This window comes from Puntigrus tetrazona, chromosome 1 (genome assembly GCF_018831695.1).
Source record: "Puntigrus tetrazona isolate hp1 chromosome 1, ASM1883169v1, whole genome shotgun sequence".
In the NCBI taxonomy this organism is placed as follows: domain Eukaryota; kingdom Metazoa; phylum Chordata; class Actinopteri; order Cypriniformes; family Cyprinidae; genus Puntigrus; species Puntigrus tetrazona.
The window spans coordinates 26,787,240-26,808,915 of NC_056699.1; the positions used below are offsets into that span (position 1 = coordinate 26,787,240).

The 21,676-nt window shown below is 42.2% G+C and overlaps 4 protein-coding genes across 18 annotated transcripts in view; 1 reads left to right on the plus strand and 3 right to left on the minus strand.

Annotated features, from left to right (window-relative positions):
* Positions 1–68: 68 nt before the first annotated feature.
* slc25a23a (solute carrier family 25 member 23a) lies at positions 69–10,775 on the minus strand. 5 transcript variants are annotated; one of them, XM_043246843.1, is made up of 12 exons: positions 10,058–10,774; positions 7,035–7,161; positions 6,259–6,346; positions 6,061–6,172; positions 5,820–5,978; positions 4,604–4,756; positions 4,375–4,488; positions 3,742–3,909; positions 3,520–3,670; positions 2,789–2,945; positions 2,511–2,534; positions 69–1,268 (listed from the first exon to the last, which is right to left on the minus strand). In XM_043246843.1, the coding sequence occupies exons 1-12, from the start codon at positions 10,220–10,222 to the stop codon at positions 1,265–1,267; spliced, it is 1,422 nt and encodes a 473-aa protein (XP_043102778.1). In that variant the 5' UTR covers positions 10,223–10,774; the 3' UTR covers positions 69–1,264. The 5 variants fall into 5 exon arrangements, with proteins under 5 accessions (XP_043102778.1, XP_043102760.1, XP_043102769.1 ...); XM_043246825.1 differs by having other exon boundaries at positions 69–2,534; positions 10,058–10,775; XM_043246834.1 differs by having other exon boundaries at positions 69–2,534; positions 7,035–7,158.
* Positions 10,776–12,211: 1,436 nt separating this feature from the next.
* si:ch211-196h16.12 (regulator of G-protein signaling 5) lies at positions 12,212–14,455 on the plus strand. The gene is made up of 5 exons (XM_043238012.1): positions 12,212–12,413; positions 12,485–12,550; positions 13,388–13,440; positions 13,515–13,678; positions 14,173–14,455. The coding sequence occupies exons 1-5, from the start codon at positions 12,370–12,372 to the stop codon at positions 14,338–14,340; spliced, it is 495 nt and encodes a 164-aa protein (XP_043093947.1). The 5' UTR covers positions 12,212–12,369; the 3' UTR covers positions 14,341–14,455.
* A 485-nt stretch (positions 14,456–14,940) lies between these two features.
* On the minus strand, positions 14,941–15,715 carry c1h19orf53 (chromosome 1 C19orf53 homolog). Its single transcript, XM_043238058.1, has 3 exons — positions 15,562–15,715; positions 15,363–15,418; positions 14,941–15,285 (listed from the first exon to the last, which is right to left on the minus strand). Exons 1-3 carry the CDS (start codon positions 15,647–15,649, stop codon positions 15,133–15,135), a joined length of 297 nt encoding a protein of 98 aa, XP_043093993.1. The 5' UTR covers positions 15,650–15,715; the 3' UTR covers positions 14,941–15,132.
* Positions 15,716–16,168: 453 nt separating this feature from the next.
* The window catches only part of vps54 (VPS54 subunit of GARP complex), a 15,764-nt gene continuing 10,256 nt past the window's right edge, over positions 16,169–21,676 (minus strand). For 7 of the 11 annotated variants that reach the window (XM_043246354.1, XM_043246325.1, XM_043246318.1 and 4 more), the window contains 11 exons: positions 21,478–21,604; positions 21,144–21,325; positions 20,922–21,034; positions 20,180–20,243; positions 19,987–20,092; positions 19,542–19,629; positions 18,802–18,923; positions 18,644–18,724; positions 18,463–18,570; positions 18,262–18,356; positions 16,169–17,723 (listed from right to left, as the gene is read on the minus strand). In XM_043246354.1, the coding sequence (XP_043102289.1) occupies positions 17,618–17,723; positions 18,262–18,356; positions 18,463–18,570; positions 18,644–18,724; positions 18,802–18,923; positions 19,542–19,629; positions 19,987–20,092; positions 20,180–20,243; positions 20,922–21,034; positions 21,144–21,325; positions 21,478–21,604 (1,192 nt within the window). In that variant the 3' untranslated portion in view covers positions 16,169–17,617. The remainder of the gene's footprint in view (positions 17,724–18,261; positions 18,357–18,462; positions 18,571–18,643; positions 18,725–18,801; positions 18,924–19,541; positions 19,630–19,986; positions 20,093–20,179; positions 20,244–20,921; positions 21,035–21,143; positions 21,326–21,477; positions 21,605–21,676) is intronic. The other 4 variants (XM_043246334.1, XM_043246309.1, XM_043246300.1 and 1 more) reach the window with 2 other exon arrangements.

Sequence of the window (21,676 nt, forward strand, 5' to 3'; positions counted from 1 at the left end):
ATGGGTTAGTGAAGTACGGTTTCCGTACAGCAAAGAGGTGTTATAATGGTGATAAAGACAGTCAAGACTCTGAAGAGTTTAATTTAATTCAATTTAATTTACATTCTCATACATGCATTCAGTAATAGACTTTAGTTTCCTTTCAAAGAAAAGTACATAAAATATATAATGACCATACATGATTTTTCGTTAACACCAAAATAAGGAAACGTGTTTTTCACACTAATTGTGGGCAAATTTGAAAGAATCCATGTAAACATGCCAAATATTTCGCTTTTATCGAAAGTAGGGGCCTGTTTCATAAAACAAGTTTACCAAATAAACCGGGCTTATTTCACACAGTCCGACTTATTTTCACTAAAATCTGACAAACTAGCTCTTTTGCTAAACCTGTTCTTTGAATCAGGCCCTCAGATGACATTATTAGTATTATTAGTCAACATCTGAAGTGGATCAAAAAATGAATCAAAGTTTTTTTTAGATTTTAAGACAACTTTGATGTAAGGTTTCGATCCACTTCTCATGCTGACTACTGTATAACTATAACTGTATATTTAAATAGCCAGTGTCGGTCTCCCAAGTGGGAGAGACGGTGTGGTTCTTGAGAGCACTTGATTGGATACGCTCCGCGAGTGCAGGATGATGTCATCAATATCTTTGGTCCGTTTTCCCAGAAGATAAAGACTAACATTTAAATGCATATATAGCTGCTAAAAGTTTGTGTTGTGAACATTTACTAGTGCTAAAGGACAGATTAAAAGAAACGAAAATCCAATTGAGTCTTGAACTTGCGTAGAATTTTGTGAACAAATAATCCTCTAATTCTATGCAAACCACAGAATCTTTATTTTATTGTAACGCATACACTGTATCAACTCGGTCGGCGATAAAACAGAGCACTGACCTAGAAGTGTCGTATTTTTGCTTAATGCTACTGTTCTACGAGTCAAGAATCACAAAAACAAACCCCCATAAGGCTTTCTGCTCCAAACCACAGGCTGCAGTACCTCATGTATTAACAGCTATATAAACTCCCGGGCTGTGTCCCAATTCTGATACCTACACTGCTCACTGAAAATACAAAGTACAGAGTAAGAGTTTGTAGTAAAATGATATGCCAGTGTTGGGCCATTAAGTGTGCATCGATTCCACTTATCTACAGTTTGCTTGTTAGCATTAGCATCTAGCTAAATTCAAAACCCCTTTGTTAAACACTTAAAAACTGCAGCGGCAACTTCTGCCTCGCATCCCTCGATACTTTTCTTTACCTGAAACAGTCAAAAAGAAAACCGTCATAAACCTTACACCGATGGGGGACAACATCAGCTGGAGAAAAACATGCATGGACGCATGCTTCACTGGGAAATTAATTAAAAATTATTGTGAAGGCGTTGTTCATGAAACACAAGCACAATTAAACACTGTGTAAATAAATTGTCACGAGAGAACAATTTACACAAAAATGTGTTTCATGAATGAGACCTAACACTATTTAGTGTGGATAATGTGCAAACTGGGACGCAGTGCAGGATTTTATAATCGGTTAAAGGAATAGTTCACCCAAAAATCAATGTAGCATTGCATCTGCAGTGAATGGGTGCCGTCAGAGAGCTCAAACAGCTTAAAAAAATCCACTGCAACTGGACTTTTTTCAATTTCAATGCTGCTAATTCTGTGCATATTTAAATCTAATGTCTTAATGGTTAAGTTTAACGATGGATATGTGTTTTCTATGGACTCTCCTTCTGACGGCACCCATTCACTGCAGAGGACCCACTGGTGAGCAGGTGCGCATGTTCCCATTACAAAACAAACCCATTTAGGTCTTAAGGCTGGAATAAAATGCCCAACATTTAAAATCTCATTAGATGTTACACTTATGATGACAAATGAAATCTAGGCTTCATACACTACACTATTACATTACACAATCACGCGCCTTGTTGCTAGGAGATGCGTGACAAATGAAAACAAATGTGTTGTAAATTTGGCTGAAAATACCAAACACGTCTGATAATCTTTCGACTGGATGGAGTCAAAGTCTGATAGAAAAAAAAAAAATCTGAGTTACAGACTGGCCCTAAATTTCTTCAACTAGCATCATCTTGGGGCAAAATCGGGCAAACAGTGTAGTGTGTTCCAGGCTTCAGATGGCCCGAAGGCGAGTACGTTCATTTTTTTGGGCGCACTATTCAAGCTGAGTTACGGAATCCTCAGAGGAGGATTCTAGAACTCTGGATTGGTTGTCATGGTGATTTCGGAGCACACAGGGTTCGGCAAAAGAGGCATATTACTGGACCACAGATAAAACACACGCGTTTCTCGAAGCAGAGGCACTTTCAATTGTACTGTAAGTTGAAAGGGAGCAAGTTAGTTTATTGTCCATTCCCGTTCGGAGTTCAGTAGTGCGCACTCGGTTAAACACACACACGCAGGCACACACACACACGCAGTACAGTACAGCACATGCTCACACAGTCGTTCATTTTACCGCATCCAGAGGGCCGTACCCTGTATATCTGAATATCAGGGCCCTGTTGACCAACAACACACACGAAGAGCACATCACGAACCTCAGTAATTCAGGATTGGGTTAGAACAGCACCTCTTAGATTCTGCATATTTCAGTGTTTGGACTCGCTCCATCTCACATCTAATGTTTTTTGGTGAACTCCAGTGATTTAATATATATATATATTGCAGGCTTAAATAAACAAGTCTTTGACCGTATCTTTCTACACACAGAAGAGCCGTGTTTTTCTCTCAGGTTCCCACTCCCAGTACTTTCCTCATGTGCTCGTAGACGACGTAGGAGATGCTGACCGCCGGGATGACCTTGAGGAAGTTAGGAGCGATGCCTCGATAGAGTCCCACCACACCCTCCTGAGCCAGGATGTTCCTGAAGAGAGTGGACATGGACAGCTGAGGAGCTCCCTTCACTGACGCTGAGGAACCAGGAGAGCACAAACCATCACTTCAACAACCAGAAATATATGACAAGAATTTCATTTGCATTTTGAGTTATTTTATTTAAATGTAATCAATTAGCTGTTTTTGTAATTTTTTTTTAGCAATTTTAAATTCAGTTTTAGATATTTTATTTTAAACTAGACTAAATTAAATTGACATTGCAAAAGTAATAAAATAATATATATTATTATTATTAATAAAAATAAATTTCATATGTATGTGTGCGTGTAATTAATTATATTATTTTAGTTTAATTTTATTTATTTATTTATTAAAATATTTAAGTAATGAAAAGTTTTTACATGTTTAGATTTTTTTCTGTTACAAATCACTAACTACTGAAGTATTTTAGTGTGAATTTTGGGATATTGCATTAAAAATACCAGATGAACATGTCAATATTTTATATAAACTTAAAATGTGCATTTAAAAAAACGTATGTGCTGAATTGATGTCGTTAATTCTGGGAAAAATGATAAGGTGGGAAAAAGCCCAACTCCCCTTTTTCTTAAAGATACACCGCACAGCTTGGGAAGGACGGTGTCTCACCCTGCGCCTGCATGCGTGTCCTGATGAGGGCGAGCGGGTAGGACGCCAGCTGTCCACAGGTGCTGGACACGGTGCCGCAGCCCACCAGCACCAGGACGCCCGGGTCGGGCGAGCCCTCGGCGTGCCGCTGCAGCCAGGAGTTCTTCAGCGTCTGAGAGAGCAGACAGTGTGAGAAAGAGCCTTCATGAAGAAACCATCCTCGACACGACCACCCACACACACCTCGTAGACGGCGAGGTCTATGCCGGCGTACGGGATGATGCCCAGCATGTTGGGCAGGTATCCTTTATAAAACGCCCGAACGCCCTCCTTCTGCAGGATCTGCTTGGCGCAGTCTGCCACGCTCGAATACTGTCCGGTTTTACGGAGAGTGAGACGGGTCTTCAGCACCTACAGAACGACGGAGACGGACAGGAACAGAAAAAAAAATTTTTTTTACATTGATAATGATCAGAAATGTTTTAGAATGATTTCCGAATGATCAGTGACCCTGAAGATTGGAGTAATTAATTAATAAATTACAAAATAAAATTAATACATTTTATTGTATATTTAAATAAAAAAGGTTCATAAATATATTATACACACACATATACACATATATATTTATTATAATGTTTTTTGTTAAAAGCCTACATTTAAAACAGATTTTTGAACTAATAAAAATATTTTATAAAGACAACTTTCTATACAGGTATTGTCTGGATGCAGAGCGCTGACTTTAGCGGGGCCTTTGGTCATGTGAGTGGACATGTAGACGTGTGTGTGTGTTTTTACAGCAAGGCCTTGACGTATAGTGACCCTGATGTTCAGTGTGTGCATGACACAGCTGTCGTTGTGTGTGTGTGTGTTTACCTCCATGGGGTATATGACAGTTTGAGCCGTAGCTCCAGCCAGTGATCCAGCGACGAATCTCTCATGAACTTTCAGAGTTCCTCCCTCTTTGCTGCCTCTCATCAAGCGCTTAATCTGCACACAAACACACACACACACACACACACACACACACACACACACACACACACAGAAGTGGGCTGAGTTTTGGGCTTCTGTTCACACAGCTGAGTGTAAGGCAGAGCCGTACCTGTTCATAGGCCAGGAATTTGATGGCCGTCTCCGGTGCGATCTTCAGCACGTTGATGCCGTTTCCTCTCCACAGAGCAGTCAGGCCGCCCTCCTTCACCATCGCCCGCAGGCCGCGCCACACGTTACCCTTATCAGAGCTCTGCCCGTGCACCTGAACATCAGCACAGGACTCAGATGATTCTTAATGCAAAGATTCAGCCTAACCTAGACATAATAACTAAAAAAGAACGTTCCGTTGCTGTGTCTTAAACGGCCTCCAGGGGTCAGTGTGGTGCTGAAAATATAGAGAGTAAAATTTCTTTCGTTTTATCCAGAGAGGAACTGATTTTCAAAAATAAAAGACAGAGCTACTGTGAGCTGCACGGTTGTTAACTGATGATGGTTTGTGCTTTCACAATATTTCTTATTTTTTAAATAATTATGTTCAACAGTGCACTACATTACCCATAATTCTGCAGTCTGTCCACCAATCACAGGATCCTAGCAACACTGCACTCTTAACTAAAATGATTATTCATAAGCATATTTTGCATTAAACAATCAACATCATTAAATCATTCAAAGCTTCATATTGCTCCTGTATTTCACAGAGCTTATCAGAATTAATGGCTTTGTCTATTTGTCAGATTTCTGCATTAAAGTTTGTAATAATTCACCATGTAGCTGGTTGGTTTGGTTCAGGGTTTAGTAAACTTAAACTATTTAACCCAATCTAAACAAACAGAACTTATTACCTGAAATAAAACAAGCATTAAACACATTAAAACTTGTATTTTAAACTTTTTTCACTCTTTTAGTTTTAGCTTAATATACTAAAATAACTGGAACTGAAATAAAACTATAAGTACTGTATAGACATATTTAAGAAATGAAACTAATAAAATGACAAAGGCAAAAAATGACTAAAACTTTAAATTAAATAAAATTTAAATTAAAACAAAACATCAAAATAAAAACGAAACTACGTTTTTTCAATTATTATTATTATTATTATTATTATTTTAAAAATATATAATCAGGGATACTTATAGTCAGTTTCATCTTATAAAAAGACCTGCCGTTCTTGTTCGCTTTTGCTAGATTGTATTGAAGGAACTACTCTGAAAGTGTCTTGCGAGCAACCCTTGAAAGGAAGCTCTTAAGGGAAGCTGGCATTAAACGTGCATCAAAGATCAGATGGTTTGATTGTTTGAAGGCTACTAGCGCCGTCTCACCTGCAGGAAGACCTTGAGCCTGTCGAGCGGCGCCGTTCCTGTCCTGGACACCGACCCCGCCACGGCTCCTGCCATCAGCTGACGCCACACGAACCCTGACCGCTTCTCCTTCTCCGAGAACTCGTCTGGAACCGTCAAATGCTCTCCGATGTCCAACATCTACACAAACACGCATCAGTAGAGTTACCCAAGGAGAGGGACTCCATTTACAGCCATGAAAACCTCAGTCTTTGTTTCGTACCACCGAGTGCTTCCAGTACTGGGCGATTTCCTCCATGTTGTGCAGAGGGTTAAACAGGAAGTGATCTCGCCACTCGGCCCAGTCGATGGTCATGGAGTGGTCTTTATCCATGCTGTACCGACACGTCACAAGCAACGCACGTCAGAATATCACCTCTGAAAGGCACTTTACGTACACACGAAGCACAAAAGCACAGACCTCTGCAGGATTTTGGCGGCCTGCTCCAGCGTGACGTCCACGCCGAGATTGTGCAGCGACTGCTGGATCTCCCCGACGTCCAGTTCACCTATAAAACAAACAATGACCGTACTGAAATACAAGGAGAAACTAACAACAGAGGGACTGTTACAACTATTACAGAAAGTTCAAAACGCTGATGCTCCAGAAGGAAGCCGTAGATTAAGTGCAGGGGGTTGAAAACTTTTGAACAGAATGAAGATGTGTACGTTTTTTCTTATTTTGCACAAATATCACACTTTTTTTTATTTAGTACTGACCTTCAGGAGCTACAGAAGATGCTTTCGTGTTTCCCGGAAGACAAAATAAGTTTAAATTTACCCAGACCGTAAAATGTAAAAAGCCTAAATATATTTTAAATATATGCTAAATACGTGTTGCAAACAAGAAAGCTCAAAAAAAAACAATATTGTTAAAGGAAATGTATTTAAATATACAAAATATTTCTAAATCTATTTCAGGTGCAAGAAAATGCATAAAAAGTCAAATTATATTTCAAATTTTTTTTTTTTTTAATTCTATATTTTAAAAACTATATTTTTTTAATATGCAAAATAGCCCAGAACATAATATATAACATAAATATATTTTAGTAAATACATTTTTAAGTATATATTTTCAAAAAATATATACTTGTAGAAATCATATGTCCATTAATATGTTTTTGCACATTTTAACAAATATATTTTATTCAATATTTTGTCTATTTTGCTTTGTACGGGTTGACAGGAACTAACCGTCATTGTTTCGGTCCAAGCTGCGAAACATGAGTCTAAGGCGTTTCTCGTGTGAACGCAGATACTCGATGAACTCCTCGAAATCCAGCTGACCGTCGTGGTTAACATCTCCGGCTCGTACAATCTGCTGAATATAGGGCATATACAGAGACACGGAGGGGGAGGGAGAGAGAGATGGAGGGACAGAGGGATGCCGGGATCATTAGGAAAGGTGGGATGGGGTGCAAATGAAGGAGAAAAGCACATTAAAACCATGCAAAGCCACCGGCCCACAGCACCAACATCAACCATCAATCACTGAATCTAAACACAGGTGTATTTCTTTTTTGATTAAATGCATTGGCAAAATAATTATGACTGTACAAACAGAGAAAGCCAAGCGCACAAAGCAGCAGCTTTCTAGACACTTTAAACCCACATAGTCGCTAGATAAACCGGTTGAATAACCGACGTTTAAACCTGACTTGAAGCGCACTTTGTGAGAGTTTCTTGGTATGAACGCCACACGTTTCTGTCAGGGTGCCTCCCCGCGACACGTGTCTGAACGCGTCCCGAGCAAACGCACAGGATCACAGGCATTTCGCTGCAGGTCTCGGAGCTCCAGACTGCTGTATTACGGTGATTAAACACTGAATAAACCGACCCGCACTGAACCACTCGGGTCAGCAGGTTTTTTCTAATTATTCGTGACACGGTCACTTTAAGCTCGCTGAGAAACTCATTCAAACCAGACCATTGTTCCCACAATCCTCGGTATGTTACGGGGCAAACCACGCTCACTCATTTAACTAGCTTATCCTCTTCTGCTGGCAGACCGCTCCGAAATGCCCGTGTGTGTGTTGTTGTGTTTATTTATGCTTGCCAGCGGTCACGCGACATTTACTCTCACATGGATCCGCTCCAAGACGCCGACCTTTTGCACAGTCCGCAGCCCACATGCGTTTCCGTGAGCCTGCGTGTGAGGTTTACTGCTTTCTCGCCAATATCATCGGTCGTAGTGCAAATGCAAACACATGCGCACGCGTCCAAACCTCAAAGAGCAAAGCACTCGACAAAATCAGTTTCAGAAATCATTATGACACAAGACCGTCCCAGGAAAACAGATCTTAGTCTAATCAATAAAGCTGAACTATACACTGTTGTATGTGTTGGCAGTAATGCATTGCAAGTAACATAATAGGATATCTTTTTTCAAATAATGCATTATATTTAAAAGAATGTATCTGAGATGCACTTCCTTCAGTCTGCGGCTTATACTTCACCCTAGCTTTTAAAAAATATAACTTTTAACTGAAGTAAAAATTAAACCCGGGTGACAGAAAGCAATGCAATATTAATGTAGTGCACTACTTTTCCTGAAAAGTATCACAATAGACTTTTTACGGAGCGACACAATGCTGAACTAAAAAACTAACTTCCTGAGAAACAGCGTGCAGCATGCCGTGAAGAGATTAGATAACAAAGGTACATTTAACATCTGTTTGATCATAATTTGAACCCGTTTCTCATTGTTTTCTGGGCCTCGGGTTTGACCTGCTAGCATTAGATCACTATAACCTGTTTAGCAAGCAACTCACTGATTAGATATGTAGAACTCCAGAGTTTGACCAAAAACAGTGGCGCCTGACTTATGTACTCGCACTCGTCTGCAGGAAAGCCTCATTTCAGACGTCAGCCGGAGAGCCTGTGATGTTGATGTAGCGCCAGCGGGTGCCGATGCCCTTCCTCCGTTCCTGCCACTGACCTTGAGATCATTAACTATTAAGCTCATAAACTGGTTCATTAGTGCTGCAACACGGTGCTCTCATCTGCCCTGCTCCTGACCTCAACACGGAGGCCTTGGAAAACAAGAATCCCGCTGTGCGGTCGTACTTTTATCATACGAAACATTGCGAGTATGTTAGCGAGTACATAATGTACTCTACATAATGGGTTATGCTCTCACTAATGGCCCCAGCACATCTGTCTAATCTGAGCTGAACATCAGGCATCCCAACCAGCAAGTCCTTAGGAGTTTTCTTTTTTTGGGGGTTGCTTGTCTGCTATTTCTGGAGCATTGTGTGTGCAGCCTATCCACGGTGAAATCTCAGCCTGAATTGCTGTTTTCATTATCATATGTTTAATATTGTGATTTAACATGTATTTACGGCACTATTTTACGCCATTTTTGACCTGCGACAGTGTGGGAAGTGCATACTAATGCATGTACTCGGGGTAACCAATTTGCCTTACTTTTGATGCACTTAAATGTGCGAGTCTTCCGGTAATTTTAGCTGTTGCGAAAAGATATCTGCTCTCACATCAGTCTAACTTGTTATCTTAATCATAGACACGCCAGTTTGTACAAACACAAATGTGGAACTATTGGCGTTATTTAACTATAGCGATGATAAACCGGAAATCTCGCACATTCACAGAAAATGGCTTCATTCAGTTTTGAAAAATGAACCGCGTCCCAAATGACGCACTATAAACTACGCACTTGCACACTATGCGCACTGTATGTAGTGCATGGATTTGATAAGGTTATTATGTCAGTCAAAATCTGATTTAATTGCATTGTTAGTTTCCGGTTATTTAAGTGCAGCATCCGGTTATTTAAAGTTTGCTTTTTCGTTTTGGAGCTGTACACATACTACTCACACTATTCGTACTACAAAAACTCATAGAGTAGTGCACAAGTACGCTATTACAGAGGCGCCTGTGGGGAGGACAGCGTAAGCACATAATGTACAGAACACGGTTTGCGACGCAATTTTTCTTTCGAGTGAGGGATAGCCACGCCCACTGCGAAAGCTCATTGGCCCGAATCACGTTCCATATTTAATATTAAGCATCAGACCCAATCTGACTGGCTGCCTGCGATCGTATCGCGTACTGCGGCATCTTCGCTTTCAGCGAACAGGTGATCACGTGCCCTATCGGTGCAACGTTATTATCTTATCTCCTGTCAAATCCACGGACAGTTATCGTGTACCATAAACCTTTCCGTTATGACTGCATGCACTGGGCCCCCTCCGTACCTCCTCCACCGAGCTCCACGACGTCCCCCGCGCGGCGAGTCCGACGCGCAGCTCGTTCACGTCGATCCGCCCGTCCTTGTTCAGATCCAGCTGCGCGAAGAGCTCGGCCCAGAGCCGCTCGCGCTCGGGTTCGACCCCGCTGTCCTGGCACCGCGCCCGCCACATGACGCTCCCCGCGCGCGGTCAGTCCCGGAGACGCATCGGGCGGAAGACGCGTCCAGAAAAGGAGCACAAACAAACCCCCGCGCCGCGTCCCGAGAGTCGGCGTCGAGCAGCTGCTCCGCACGCGAACCAGGAAGCGTGCGCGAGCGCGAACGGTGCACTTTTCCAAGAGAGCCGCGCGCTAGCCGTTTCTTGTCCGCGGGCATTGCGACATTTTAAGGCGAGATGAAGCGCCGCGCTGTCCTTGTGCGTCAAAACATGTGTGAAACCCGAGGACTGCGGCGATGTAACAGTGGCTTCGGATTACACCCTCAGGAGGGGCTTCCTTCTGCCGACATATGACCCTAAATATCCCGGTCCCGAGCAGAGAGAGCGCCTTAAATCGAGAAAGCGGTCACTTCTCCAGTGACTCTGCAGATAAACGCACGCACACAGATAAGATCGGCCCTCAGTGACCGTCTTCTGTCACGCAAAACGAACACGATATTCTCCTCGCAGGGGTGACCGGTTATTTTGATTCAGGCTGCACGGCTTATGAAGTCACTTCCTGAGGGTTCATGAAGAATTTATAAGGTTTAGCAGGAGGAAGTGGGTTTGCGTGGCAGCAGCATATTCAAAGTATTTTTATTTTTTTGTTCAGAGTATCTGACGACTCCTATCAAACACATAATCATGAGCAGAAGACCATATGTGACCCTGTGCAACTGAATAAATGAGCTCTCCGTGTGAGGTTTGTTAGGATAGGACAGCATTTGGCTCGAAAAATAAGAAATCTGAGGGTGCAAAAAATTTAAAATATTGAGAAAATCGCCTTTAAAGTTGTCCAAGTTCTTAGCTATGCATATTGTTAAAGTTAAATATATATTTACAGTAGAAAATGTACAAAATATATTCATAGAACATGTTCTTTACTTAAAGGAACAGTTCACCCAAAATAGAAAACTTTCTCATCATTCGCTCACCCTCGAGTGTTTCCAAATCTGTATTAATTTCTTTGTTCCGACGAACACAAAGAAAGATATTTAGTAACCGGCTGCTTTGGGTCACCATTGGCTTCCATAGTAGGAAAAAAAAAAAAATACTATGGAAGTCAATGGTGACCCAACACGGCCCGGTTACGAAATATCTTGTCGGTGGAACAAAGAAATTAATACAGATTTGGAAACACTCGAGGGTGAGCGAATGATGACAGAGTTGTTTTTTTTTAACTACACCTTAAATGATTTTTGGCATAAAAGAAAAATGGCTAACTTTGACCCATTCATCGTTGGCCTTTCCTGCGAGTGTCCCCGTGCTCCTTACGCCAGGTTTCGTGGCCCAGGGTCACGTACGGTAGAAGTGCTAGCTTTTAAGAACACCCCGAACTGAAAGAAGCACATCTATGAGAGATCCTAAGGAGGTTTTGCTGGTTAGATTGTGCAATCTACTTATTATGGCCTAGATCAGCTAAAAATACCAGGCAGTATTTGAATAGACCGTCTCAGCTGGGTTAGACCTGGCACAAACCGGTCTGACCACCTTAAAGGATTCACCCAAAAACCTTGTGAATGCATTAGTAGAAGTGTTCATCTACACAAACTCTATGCAGCTTCAGAGGAACGGACAGATCGAGACCTTTCTGCATGACCTTCCTGACCCTTGGACTTTAAACATAGTGCACCAGTTGCTCGGACTGCTTTTCTGGTGATTTGAGTCCATTCCCCAAGCGCCTTACTGGTCCACTTCGCTCAGGGAAGCCCACAATGAAGTTCACCTCTAAATGCATTATCTCTATCGAAACGATCGACAGTCATAGCTCGACCGCGGCTGCATGGAAACAAGCTACCCTGTGAGCCGATGAGCAGAACAGATAACCTAAAGCGCACCTGTCGCCTTCAGTCAGCGCTCGCCGGCACAAATACAGGTGACGCGCTCGAGGATAAAGGCTTTCTGAAGAAAAGCGCCGACAGCTGCTGTCCGCAGAGACTGGACAATGTCGATCGGCACTGATTGCGAGGCGGGCGGCCATTGTGCGGCGTTCTCACCTGGCAGCTGTCTGTGTTGTCTCACGATCCCAGATCAGATTAGCGGCGCTATATAAGAGACCGAGGGAGCCGAGCCGAGCCGGAGACTTTCGGTCCATTCTTTGAGGCTCTTTCGGACGTTGCGTGATGTGCAAGGGGCTGTCAGGCATCCCCTCCTCGTGCCTGGAGAGGTGAGTAGCATCGCTTTTGGAAAGATGCCATGACGCTTGTACGGATGTGACACTGCGCTTTGATGTTTCAGGGCGAAGGGCATGAGGGTCAAACTGTCCCACCTGGCCGAGAAGCAGGAGTGGGTTTACAAACACAGGTAACAGACGTGCAGCGCTCTCATGTGAAGCTCAGCGTGCAGCCGAGGAAGAAGGATGATGACCAATAAATCATTTACACTGTCCTCACTTTTCTTTAAAAACGAAAAGAGATAAGGCCTAAGAAAAGTGTATTTTCCCTCACCATGAAGCGAGACGATTCTGACTGAATGCTTTTCCACTCACCAGCTAAAAAATAATCATTTCGAAAGTGCTAAAAAAAAAAATCCAACAATGGAAAATAATCGAATCCAAAGTATTTTTTACATAATAAGTGTACAGTTTATATTTATTATGTAGGCTGTATATAAATAAATGCACATGCATGTATGTGTTTTTGTAACATGTTATATTTACATAGCAAATATATTTATATATTATAAAAATATTAATTATATATGCACTGCACAAACGCACATATAACGTAAACAAAGACTTTTATTTTGAATGCAATTAATCGCTTGACTGTGATATAGTTAAGGCGTTGTTAACTATATTATTCCCGCAAAGTATTATTTTATTAAATATGCTTTGAATCTGTGATTGGGAGTGATCTGTAAACGTTAAAAAGCTTTTCCCGATTTTTTTAACGTTTCTGTAGACAACACGTGTGTTAATGCTGGCGGGAAAAATAGTCACAGCCGATTTTAAAGCGCCGTTGCCGTGACAACGCAACGTACGCAAGCCCTAAAACGACCGTTACATTTTGACCGTTGAATATAGTGCGGAATTAAATTAATGTTAATCCGCGTACAATCAATATCATGTCACAAATGCCGTCGATTAGGTGTACAGGAATCTCCTCAAATAATTAAGTTATCACCTGCCGTTTTCTTCAGAGCGACCGAGGAGAAGGCGCCTCAGGACCTGGAGTCTCTGCTCAGCAGCAAGCGTGAGACGACTCTCTGAACGATTTCCGAAGGTCTCGTCTTCTCTCCACTAAACGGGCTTTTTTTTTCTGTGCAGCGGGCATCCAGGCGTTCCGCGGGTTCCTGCGCTCCGAGTTCAGCGAGGAGAACCTGGAGTTCTGGCTGGCCTGCGAGGACTACAAGAGCACTTCCGGCTCCAGACTGGCGGCGCGAGCCCAGAACATCTTCAAGCAGTTCGTCGACCCTGACGCTCCTCGAGAGGTGAGACGTTTGTGTAATTATTTTACTTATCACTATATAGATCGCACCGTGTTATTATAACAACTACCGAAACGTAATATGAATATATTTTTATGTAAATCTGTGTAATGATGCATTGATGTACAGGGGGACCAAATCATTAGAGCACTAGCATTAACAAAAATGGCTCTGGGTTACTTATTTCTATCTTTTGCTGTATCTTTTGTGTCGGGTTACATCTCCAAATGTTCCTTTTGTCATTAATTGTAATAATTCACTGAGATTTATGTCTACACAATTATGCAATTATGTCTAACAACAAATATATATATATATATATATATATATATATATATATATATATATATATATATATATATATATATATATATGGAGAGAAAAAAATTATAAAAAAAAAAATTACCGTATTACCAAAACTAGGCCTCCATTTTTTTAATAAAAAAAAGCGATTTCTTCCTCATGGTTTGTGAGAAGTTGCCGGTTTCCTCTCTCAGGTGAACCTGGACAGCGAGACCCGCGAGGCGCTGGTGGGGCTGATGGAGGAGCCCGCGGCGGACACCTTCCTCCAGGCCCAGCGGCGCATCTTCTCCCTGATGGCTAAAGACTCGTTCCCTCGCTTCCTGCGCTCCTCTTACAGCCAGCAGCCTCTCCGAGTCCTGTGAGCGTCTACGCCTCCGCTACGGCCAGCTAGGAGATGTAGTGCAGTCATCGTTTAAACATCTAGAAGTGCTCACTTTGCCTTTATATCTTTAAAGCTAATAAAGTTGTCTGAGTCAGTGTTTTGCTGTCGATCATATGCTGAGAGCCAAAGGTAATAAATCAGGCCTGTTCGACCTTTTTGGCCTAAAAAAGACTGAATGGGGGCGACCTAAGAGAGGAAAACATTATATATGACTCTAAACCAGTGGTAATGATATTTCTAGCCAACAGTACATTGTAAGGGGCAACATTAAAAATATATATAAAGCAAAGCTCATGTCCCATGACGATGTGTTGAAAATTTGCTACTTTATTTTTGATTAACGTGCATTGCTAAGAATTCATTTGGACAATTTTAAATGTGATTTTCTCAATATATAGATTTTTTTTTTTTTTTTTTTTTTGCACCATCCAGATTTTTGCATCTCCGGCATCCTAACAGACCACACATCGATGTTTGAAAACACATCCCTCCTTTTGCGGTCCAGAGTCGCGTATAATTATAAATATATTAACCGCTTTGCTTTCCCACGACCAAAAAAAAAGTTACAATTTAGGCATCATGAAAGCTAACGATGCTCTCTCGTTTTATTGCATAAATATAAGCACAGTCTAAAAGATCACATACGTCATATTCCACACCATATTTTGCTGTTTCTAAAAATAAACCTATCACAGAAAGTAGTGAACGTATTTATATTTATAGCGCGGTGGCGCCCTCTAGCGGCGGTCCATGGCCCCGCAGTGTTCTGGTGTCAGGTGGACTTGGATGGTCCGGGTTTTGGAGGTCCAGCGCCGCCGCTCTTCCCCGCGGGAGTCTTCAGCACGCTCAGTTTCTTGTGAAGGGACGTGCTGGCCTTCTGCGTGACTTCGTGCTCAATCCTGTTCCTGATGGCCACCTCCAAACCCTGCACCACAAGCGCGCTCGGTCAAACCCATGCTATATCTGACACGGGATGCTTTCAAAAGCGAGCTGAAAGTTTACCTTCTTCAGCTTCTGCTGCTGGACCACCTGAGCTTTTTTGGGAGCGATGATCCTTCCTGGAATAAAGAGGATTTGAGGATGAGATCAAAGTGAAGCGCGCATGCGCGGAAACGCGGGCTCAAACGTGCTCGCTAATAAGACGCGTGTGTTTAACGCCGTTTTAGAGTTGTACACTTCTCACAAACATAATGACTTTTACCTCCTTTCTTCGGTCCTTTCGGCTTCTGTTGTTGCTTTTTAGCTCCTCCGGGTCGTTGCGCTTTAAATTTCTGTTTGCCTTGAGCCATTTTCTATCGCTTGAACGCAACCGGAAACAGAGAGACTTAGGACACGACATAGAATAAAAGTCTCCAAAACGTTTAGGATTATATTTAAAATAAAAGTCTTTCCTGGATGACGTTAATAAATGTCTATTTAAGATAAATTATATTTTATTATTATTATATTACAGTTCTATTTTTGTGTGATATAACTATAAATATCTATAATTAATTACAAATAAATAATGGAAAAATAGGCTTAATTGTACTGATTAAATCGCAAACTATATTTAAGACTGATATGATTTCTATTTACATTTTAGGGGTTTATTGGCAAAACCAGATAAATCTGTATTTTATTAATGTATATAAAGCATGCTTTTATCATGTGATTTAGCTATATCTTTTTTAGTTAATAAAAAACAACCTAATTGCAGCTTGATTTACACTAACTGGAATGCAGGATAAATAAAAAGTTAAGAAGGACTAGTTAAGAAGGACTAGTTAACGCAGCCTACAAGTAACATGCACAAACCAGCAACACTATTTATGTTCACCGTGGCTTTATTAATAATAAAAAGTACCACATTTTAAAAGGTCAAACATGCCACAAGAGTTTCCCATCAGTATATTTCTTTGCCGCAACAAGGGCCCTCGAAACACACACTCATACACACTCACACACACACACGAACAGACTAGGCACTGTAGCCCACAAATGTACAGTTTGAGTCAGTTTGATACCAAATAAAAGGTTAGGCACTTTTGAACCGGACAGAACGAGTGTTAAAGCGATACGTGGATCCTCCTGAACAGAAACTCAGCAAAACAAGATGTGATTGAAAACCATTCACACCGACCGACCGCAAGCCTCGATTTACTCACATGACATCGGGTTAAAGTAACACTGCGTACGCTTTAGTCTGCATGGACAGGAAACTATAAAGATGTAAAGATCTTTCACTTTCAGACGGTTTCTCTTTCTCTTCTGGGGGTGAGTTTAAACACCATCTTCAATAGTTTGCATCTAGTGCTGAACGATTAATCACATCTAAAATAAAAGATGTATGTGTACCGTGCATATTTATTATGTATATATAAATACACACACATTTTAGAAATATTTACATGCATATATTAATATTAGAAATATATTTAATACGTTACTATAACATTCTTCTTTGATATACACGTGTATGTGTATTTAAATATAAATAATAAATATACACAGTACACACACACACACACGTATTGTAAACAAAAAGCGTTTATTTTGGATGTGATTCATTGTTTTGCAGCACTCATCTAATCCTGATTACTGTAAAAGATTTGATTTGATTTCATTGAAGATGAGTACAGCAGATCTTCTTCATGTACACATATAAACCTCTTTTAAATAGTCAGATTCTCCTGAAAAACCTGGACCAGAATTCCTTCAGAGTTTTAACACTTCGACTCAGCGGCCTTGAACACGAAACCAAAAGCAGCCACTAAAAAAAAAAAATGTGGGTGGAAAGTCAAAGAAGTAGTCAGCGAAATGTGTTTAAAACCCTTTTTAGTATTAGTTCTCCTTCTGGCCGTTATGACCTGAAAGCTTCACGTGGAAAAAAACAAAAAAAAACAAAAACATGATTGATCAACCAACATCAAAATTGATTAAAATAAATAACCATTTCATGATTCCTCTGTGATTAAATAATTCAGCAATAATAACAACAATAATCAGAATTGCACACGAAGGGAAAGTTGCACTGTAGTGGCGGTACTGAAGGAGGCACTGAGGACGAGTCTCCGGCAACAAAACAACATTCCCCACAATTCCCAGCGGCGACTGATCAACCCTCCAGCTTGTCCTGATTTGGTCTCTGTAGAAGCCTGTCCTGTCAGCACAGGAGGTGGAGAGCGTCAGTCTGTTTGTCCACCGACCTCGGAGCTGGTCACTGAGATGGCAGGAGTGACGGAGAGGCCTGATTGGCCGAGACTAGCTGTCCGTCATCACCTCTTCTGCTCCCAGATCTCCGGCATGTTTAAGTCCAGACGCTCCAGAGAGCGCAGAGCCTGCACGTTCTCCGAGTAAAACGCCACGTCCACCATCACCAGCCTGAGAGAGAGAGACATAGAGAGACATAGAGAGAGAGAGAGAGAGAGAGAGAGAGAGAGAGAGAGAGAGAGAGAGAGAGAGAGAGAGACATAGAGAGAGACATAGAGAGAGAGAGAGAGAGAGAGAGAGAGAGAGAGAGAGAGAGAGAGAGAGAGAGAGAGAGAGAGAGAGAGAGAGAGAGAGAGAGAGAGAGAGAGAGAGAGAGAGAGAGAGAGAGAGAGAGAGAGAGAGAGAGAGAGAGAGAGAGAGAGAGAGAGAGAGAGAGAGAGAGAGAGAGAGAGAGAGAGAGAGAGAGAGAGAGAGAGAGAGAGAGAGAGACATAGAGAGAGAGAGAGAGAGAGAGAGAGAGAGAGAGAGAGAGAGAGAGAGAGAGAGAGAGAGAGAGAGACAGACAGAGAGTGAAATTTATATTATATTTATGCATATATTAGGTAGATAACATTAAATATTATGAATACAATAAATAATATGCACTACAGCATATAACCTCTACTTTAAAATGTAAGCATCATTTTGTAGTTGTCCTAGACACACTCACCCGTACTGAGGTCCTCCATCATTGATGACTCCTAGCCGCGCTAGCTGTCTCTTCACATGCAGCTTAAAGCTGGCGTTTATCCTGAGGAACAACATCTGCGAGTACACACACACACACACACACACACACACACACAATAAACTCCCTGAGCTGATCGTCTGGGTTCACGCTGACGGCTCAAACATCACGCTCTCGCCTCACCTGCGTCTGCTCCTCCGGTAAGAGCTCATAAATGGCCTCGTGCATTTTGGCCATCTGTTTACACACGTTACGCAAGCAGGCGGACGGCATCGGCGCCTTCACCTCATACTGCAGAGAACAAACACGCTTCAGCCGAGGTACACCCTAAACACCCCCCGAGAGCTCAGAGCTCCTGACCCACCTTCGACAGAGCCTTCTCAAACATGCTGTCCATGATGGCCACCAGCTTAGCGGAGATCTCTGCGATGTGATCGTTGTAGTCCTGAGGAGAGAGTGAGCAGAGCGTGAGACAGCTGCCGGCGCCGGCGCTCAGGGGCCTGTGGCTGTGAGGACCTATACCTTGGTGATGTGGCCGAAGTGTCTCAGTATGCTGTACTGTTTGGGCTGCAGTCTGGTCTCAAAGTGTGCTCGGATCACAGGGATGTAGTGAACCACCAGCTGGAGACAGCGAGACGCCAGAGCTGAGGACACACACACACACACACACACACACACGCAATAAAACATAAATAGATGCTGCATCTCAGATTGCATGTTTAAAATGCTAGACATGTTTTATTAAACGCTGAAATTGGTTTTTGGGTTAATTTATCAATATATATGAATTATATGATGTGATAACCAGTTTAAAAGACAGCCAATGGACTTTATTGCACTGATGCTAAAACCTAAATACTGAACTTAAGAACTCTAAAACTGATAATTAGGACTTTTGTTATACCATTTAAGAAATTTAATTTCTTCAAATTATGATCTTTTCAGGTGAACGGTATTAGCCACATGGGGTTTTTCTGTCAGATTGAGGGTTGTAGGTGAGATGTGGTGTGTGTGCATGCTCTCACCCAGGTTTCTGGTGTGTGTGTGTGTGTGTGTGTGTGTGCGCTCTCACCCAGGTTTCTGGTGTGTGTGTGTGTGTGTGTGTGTGTGCGCTCTCACCCAGGTTTCTGGTGTGTGTGTGTGTGTGTGTGTGTGTGTGTGTGTGCGCTCTCACCCAGGTTTCTGGTGTGTGTGTGTGTGTGTGTGTGTGCGCTCTCACCCAGGTTTCTGGTGTGTGTGTGTGTGTGTGTGTGTGCTCTCACCCAGGTTTCTGGTGGTGATGGTCTTCAGGCCGACCACCTGCAGAGCTCCCGGCCCCAGCACCAGCTGACAGCTGCGGGAGTTGAAGTGCTGTCGCCATAGAAACAAAGCACAACCTGTCAGTCCAGTGATGTCACATTGCAGCCCGCAGCTGTATGAACTGAACAGGACACACACACACACACACACACACACACACACAGACCGAGAGACACACAGATAGAGACATAGACACAGAAACAGACACACACACAGAAACAGACACAGAGACAGAGACACAGACAGAAAAATGGACACAGACACAGGCACACACACACACACAGAGATAGAGACACACACAGACACACACACACAGAGACACAGACAGACACACACACACAGAGACACAGACAGACACACACACACACACACACACAGAGATAGAGACACAGACACAGACACACACACCTTGAGCAGGTCAGCGAGGCGTGTGAGGATGTCGGTGGTGATGGAGGGAATGTCATTCACACACTGGCAGTACTCCAGAAACATCCGTATCAGCAGCAGCACCGTCCTGTCAGAGGACACAAAAAGGTTAAAGGTCACAATAGTGACTAGAAGGACCTGGCGGTGAGAGGAAGCTCGGGCACTGAATACTCACCCCACCACGGCATACTTCTGCCCGTCCACAAACAGAAACTCACTGGGCTTCCTGTCCTCGGACCCTGAGAGACACACAAGACTTTTCTACAACCAAGTACACCTGAATAACAGGACGCCAGGTTTAAACAAACAAAAAAAAGCTTTTAATTATATAAATAAAAATATTAATATTATTGTACATTATACTAATAATAACTTTGATTTGTTGTTAACAAATGGTTTTATAGGTAATAAAAATAACAATCAGAACAATATTTTATTAGTAGTAATATTATTATTACTGTTAAATAATTTATTAATACAGAAATCTGTGCAAATATGTAATACACAGTAAATTATATTATACATAAAACATTTAATAATACATTGCAATAATAAATGATAAAAAAACAACTTTTCTATACTGCAATAATATATATATATATATATATATATATATATATATATATATATATATATAATAACTATAAATCCACACAAATATGGAAAAAACATTTCTGAAAGTATTGTAAAATACTATTTTAAAATAATAAGTAGTAATAATAATAATAATAATAATGTCAATAAAAATATATATTTTTATTGTATATTATTATTGTATGGTATAATAATAATTTATTCAGAAATGAAGACCGAAATCTGTATAAGTACAGAAACACCGGATCCCTGAAAATAAATGTATGAAAGGCCAATAAACGAGAAGCAGTAAGAAGCTGTGACAGTGAAGGAGGGTTTACTACCAGAGGGTTTGCGCTCGGGCAGAGTGATGCGTCCGTCAGCGATGGAGTCAACCAGATCCTGAAACTCAGCGGGGACCTCGGCCTGCTTCCAGCGCTCGTTATCCAGCAGCAGACTGTACGCGCACACACACACACACACACACACACACACACACACACAGGGGTGAGTGACTCCCTGAGATCTGACAGCTCTGTGCGCTCCTTCACTGACAGCGGCTGTACCTGAGTTTAGTCTTGCGCTCCTCGTGGAAGCGCTGCACGAAGCGGTAGGCCTGGCTCTGCAGCGCCCCCCTCAGGCTCACGCTGCGCCGCCCGCACAGCTCCTCGGTGTCCGACACGAACGACTCCACCGCCTGACTCAGACACACGAACTCTGACGAGCTCAGACGCTCCAGAGAGCCGTCCTGCGCGCACACACACACACACACACACACACACACACACACACGTCAGCGTTATGTAAAGCATTCAGGGGAAGGCTGAAGGAATTTGGTGGTTTAGGAGATTTGAAAGCAGCGATCCAATACAGTGATCAAACCGGTGTGTGTGTGTGTACCTTGGCCCGTGTCATGAGCACTTTGACGCAGCGGTCATGACTGACGTCTGAGGCCGTGTACAGCAGCTCCTGGACGTTATTGGCCACCCGACCCAACTCCAGATCAGACGGCATCACGTCCTCACTGCTGACACGAGGATGAGACAGATTCATATTTAATATTTTCATGGTTGGGAAAATAAGTGCCTTTAAATGTAAG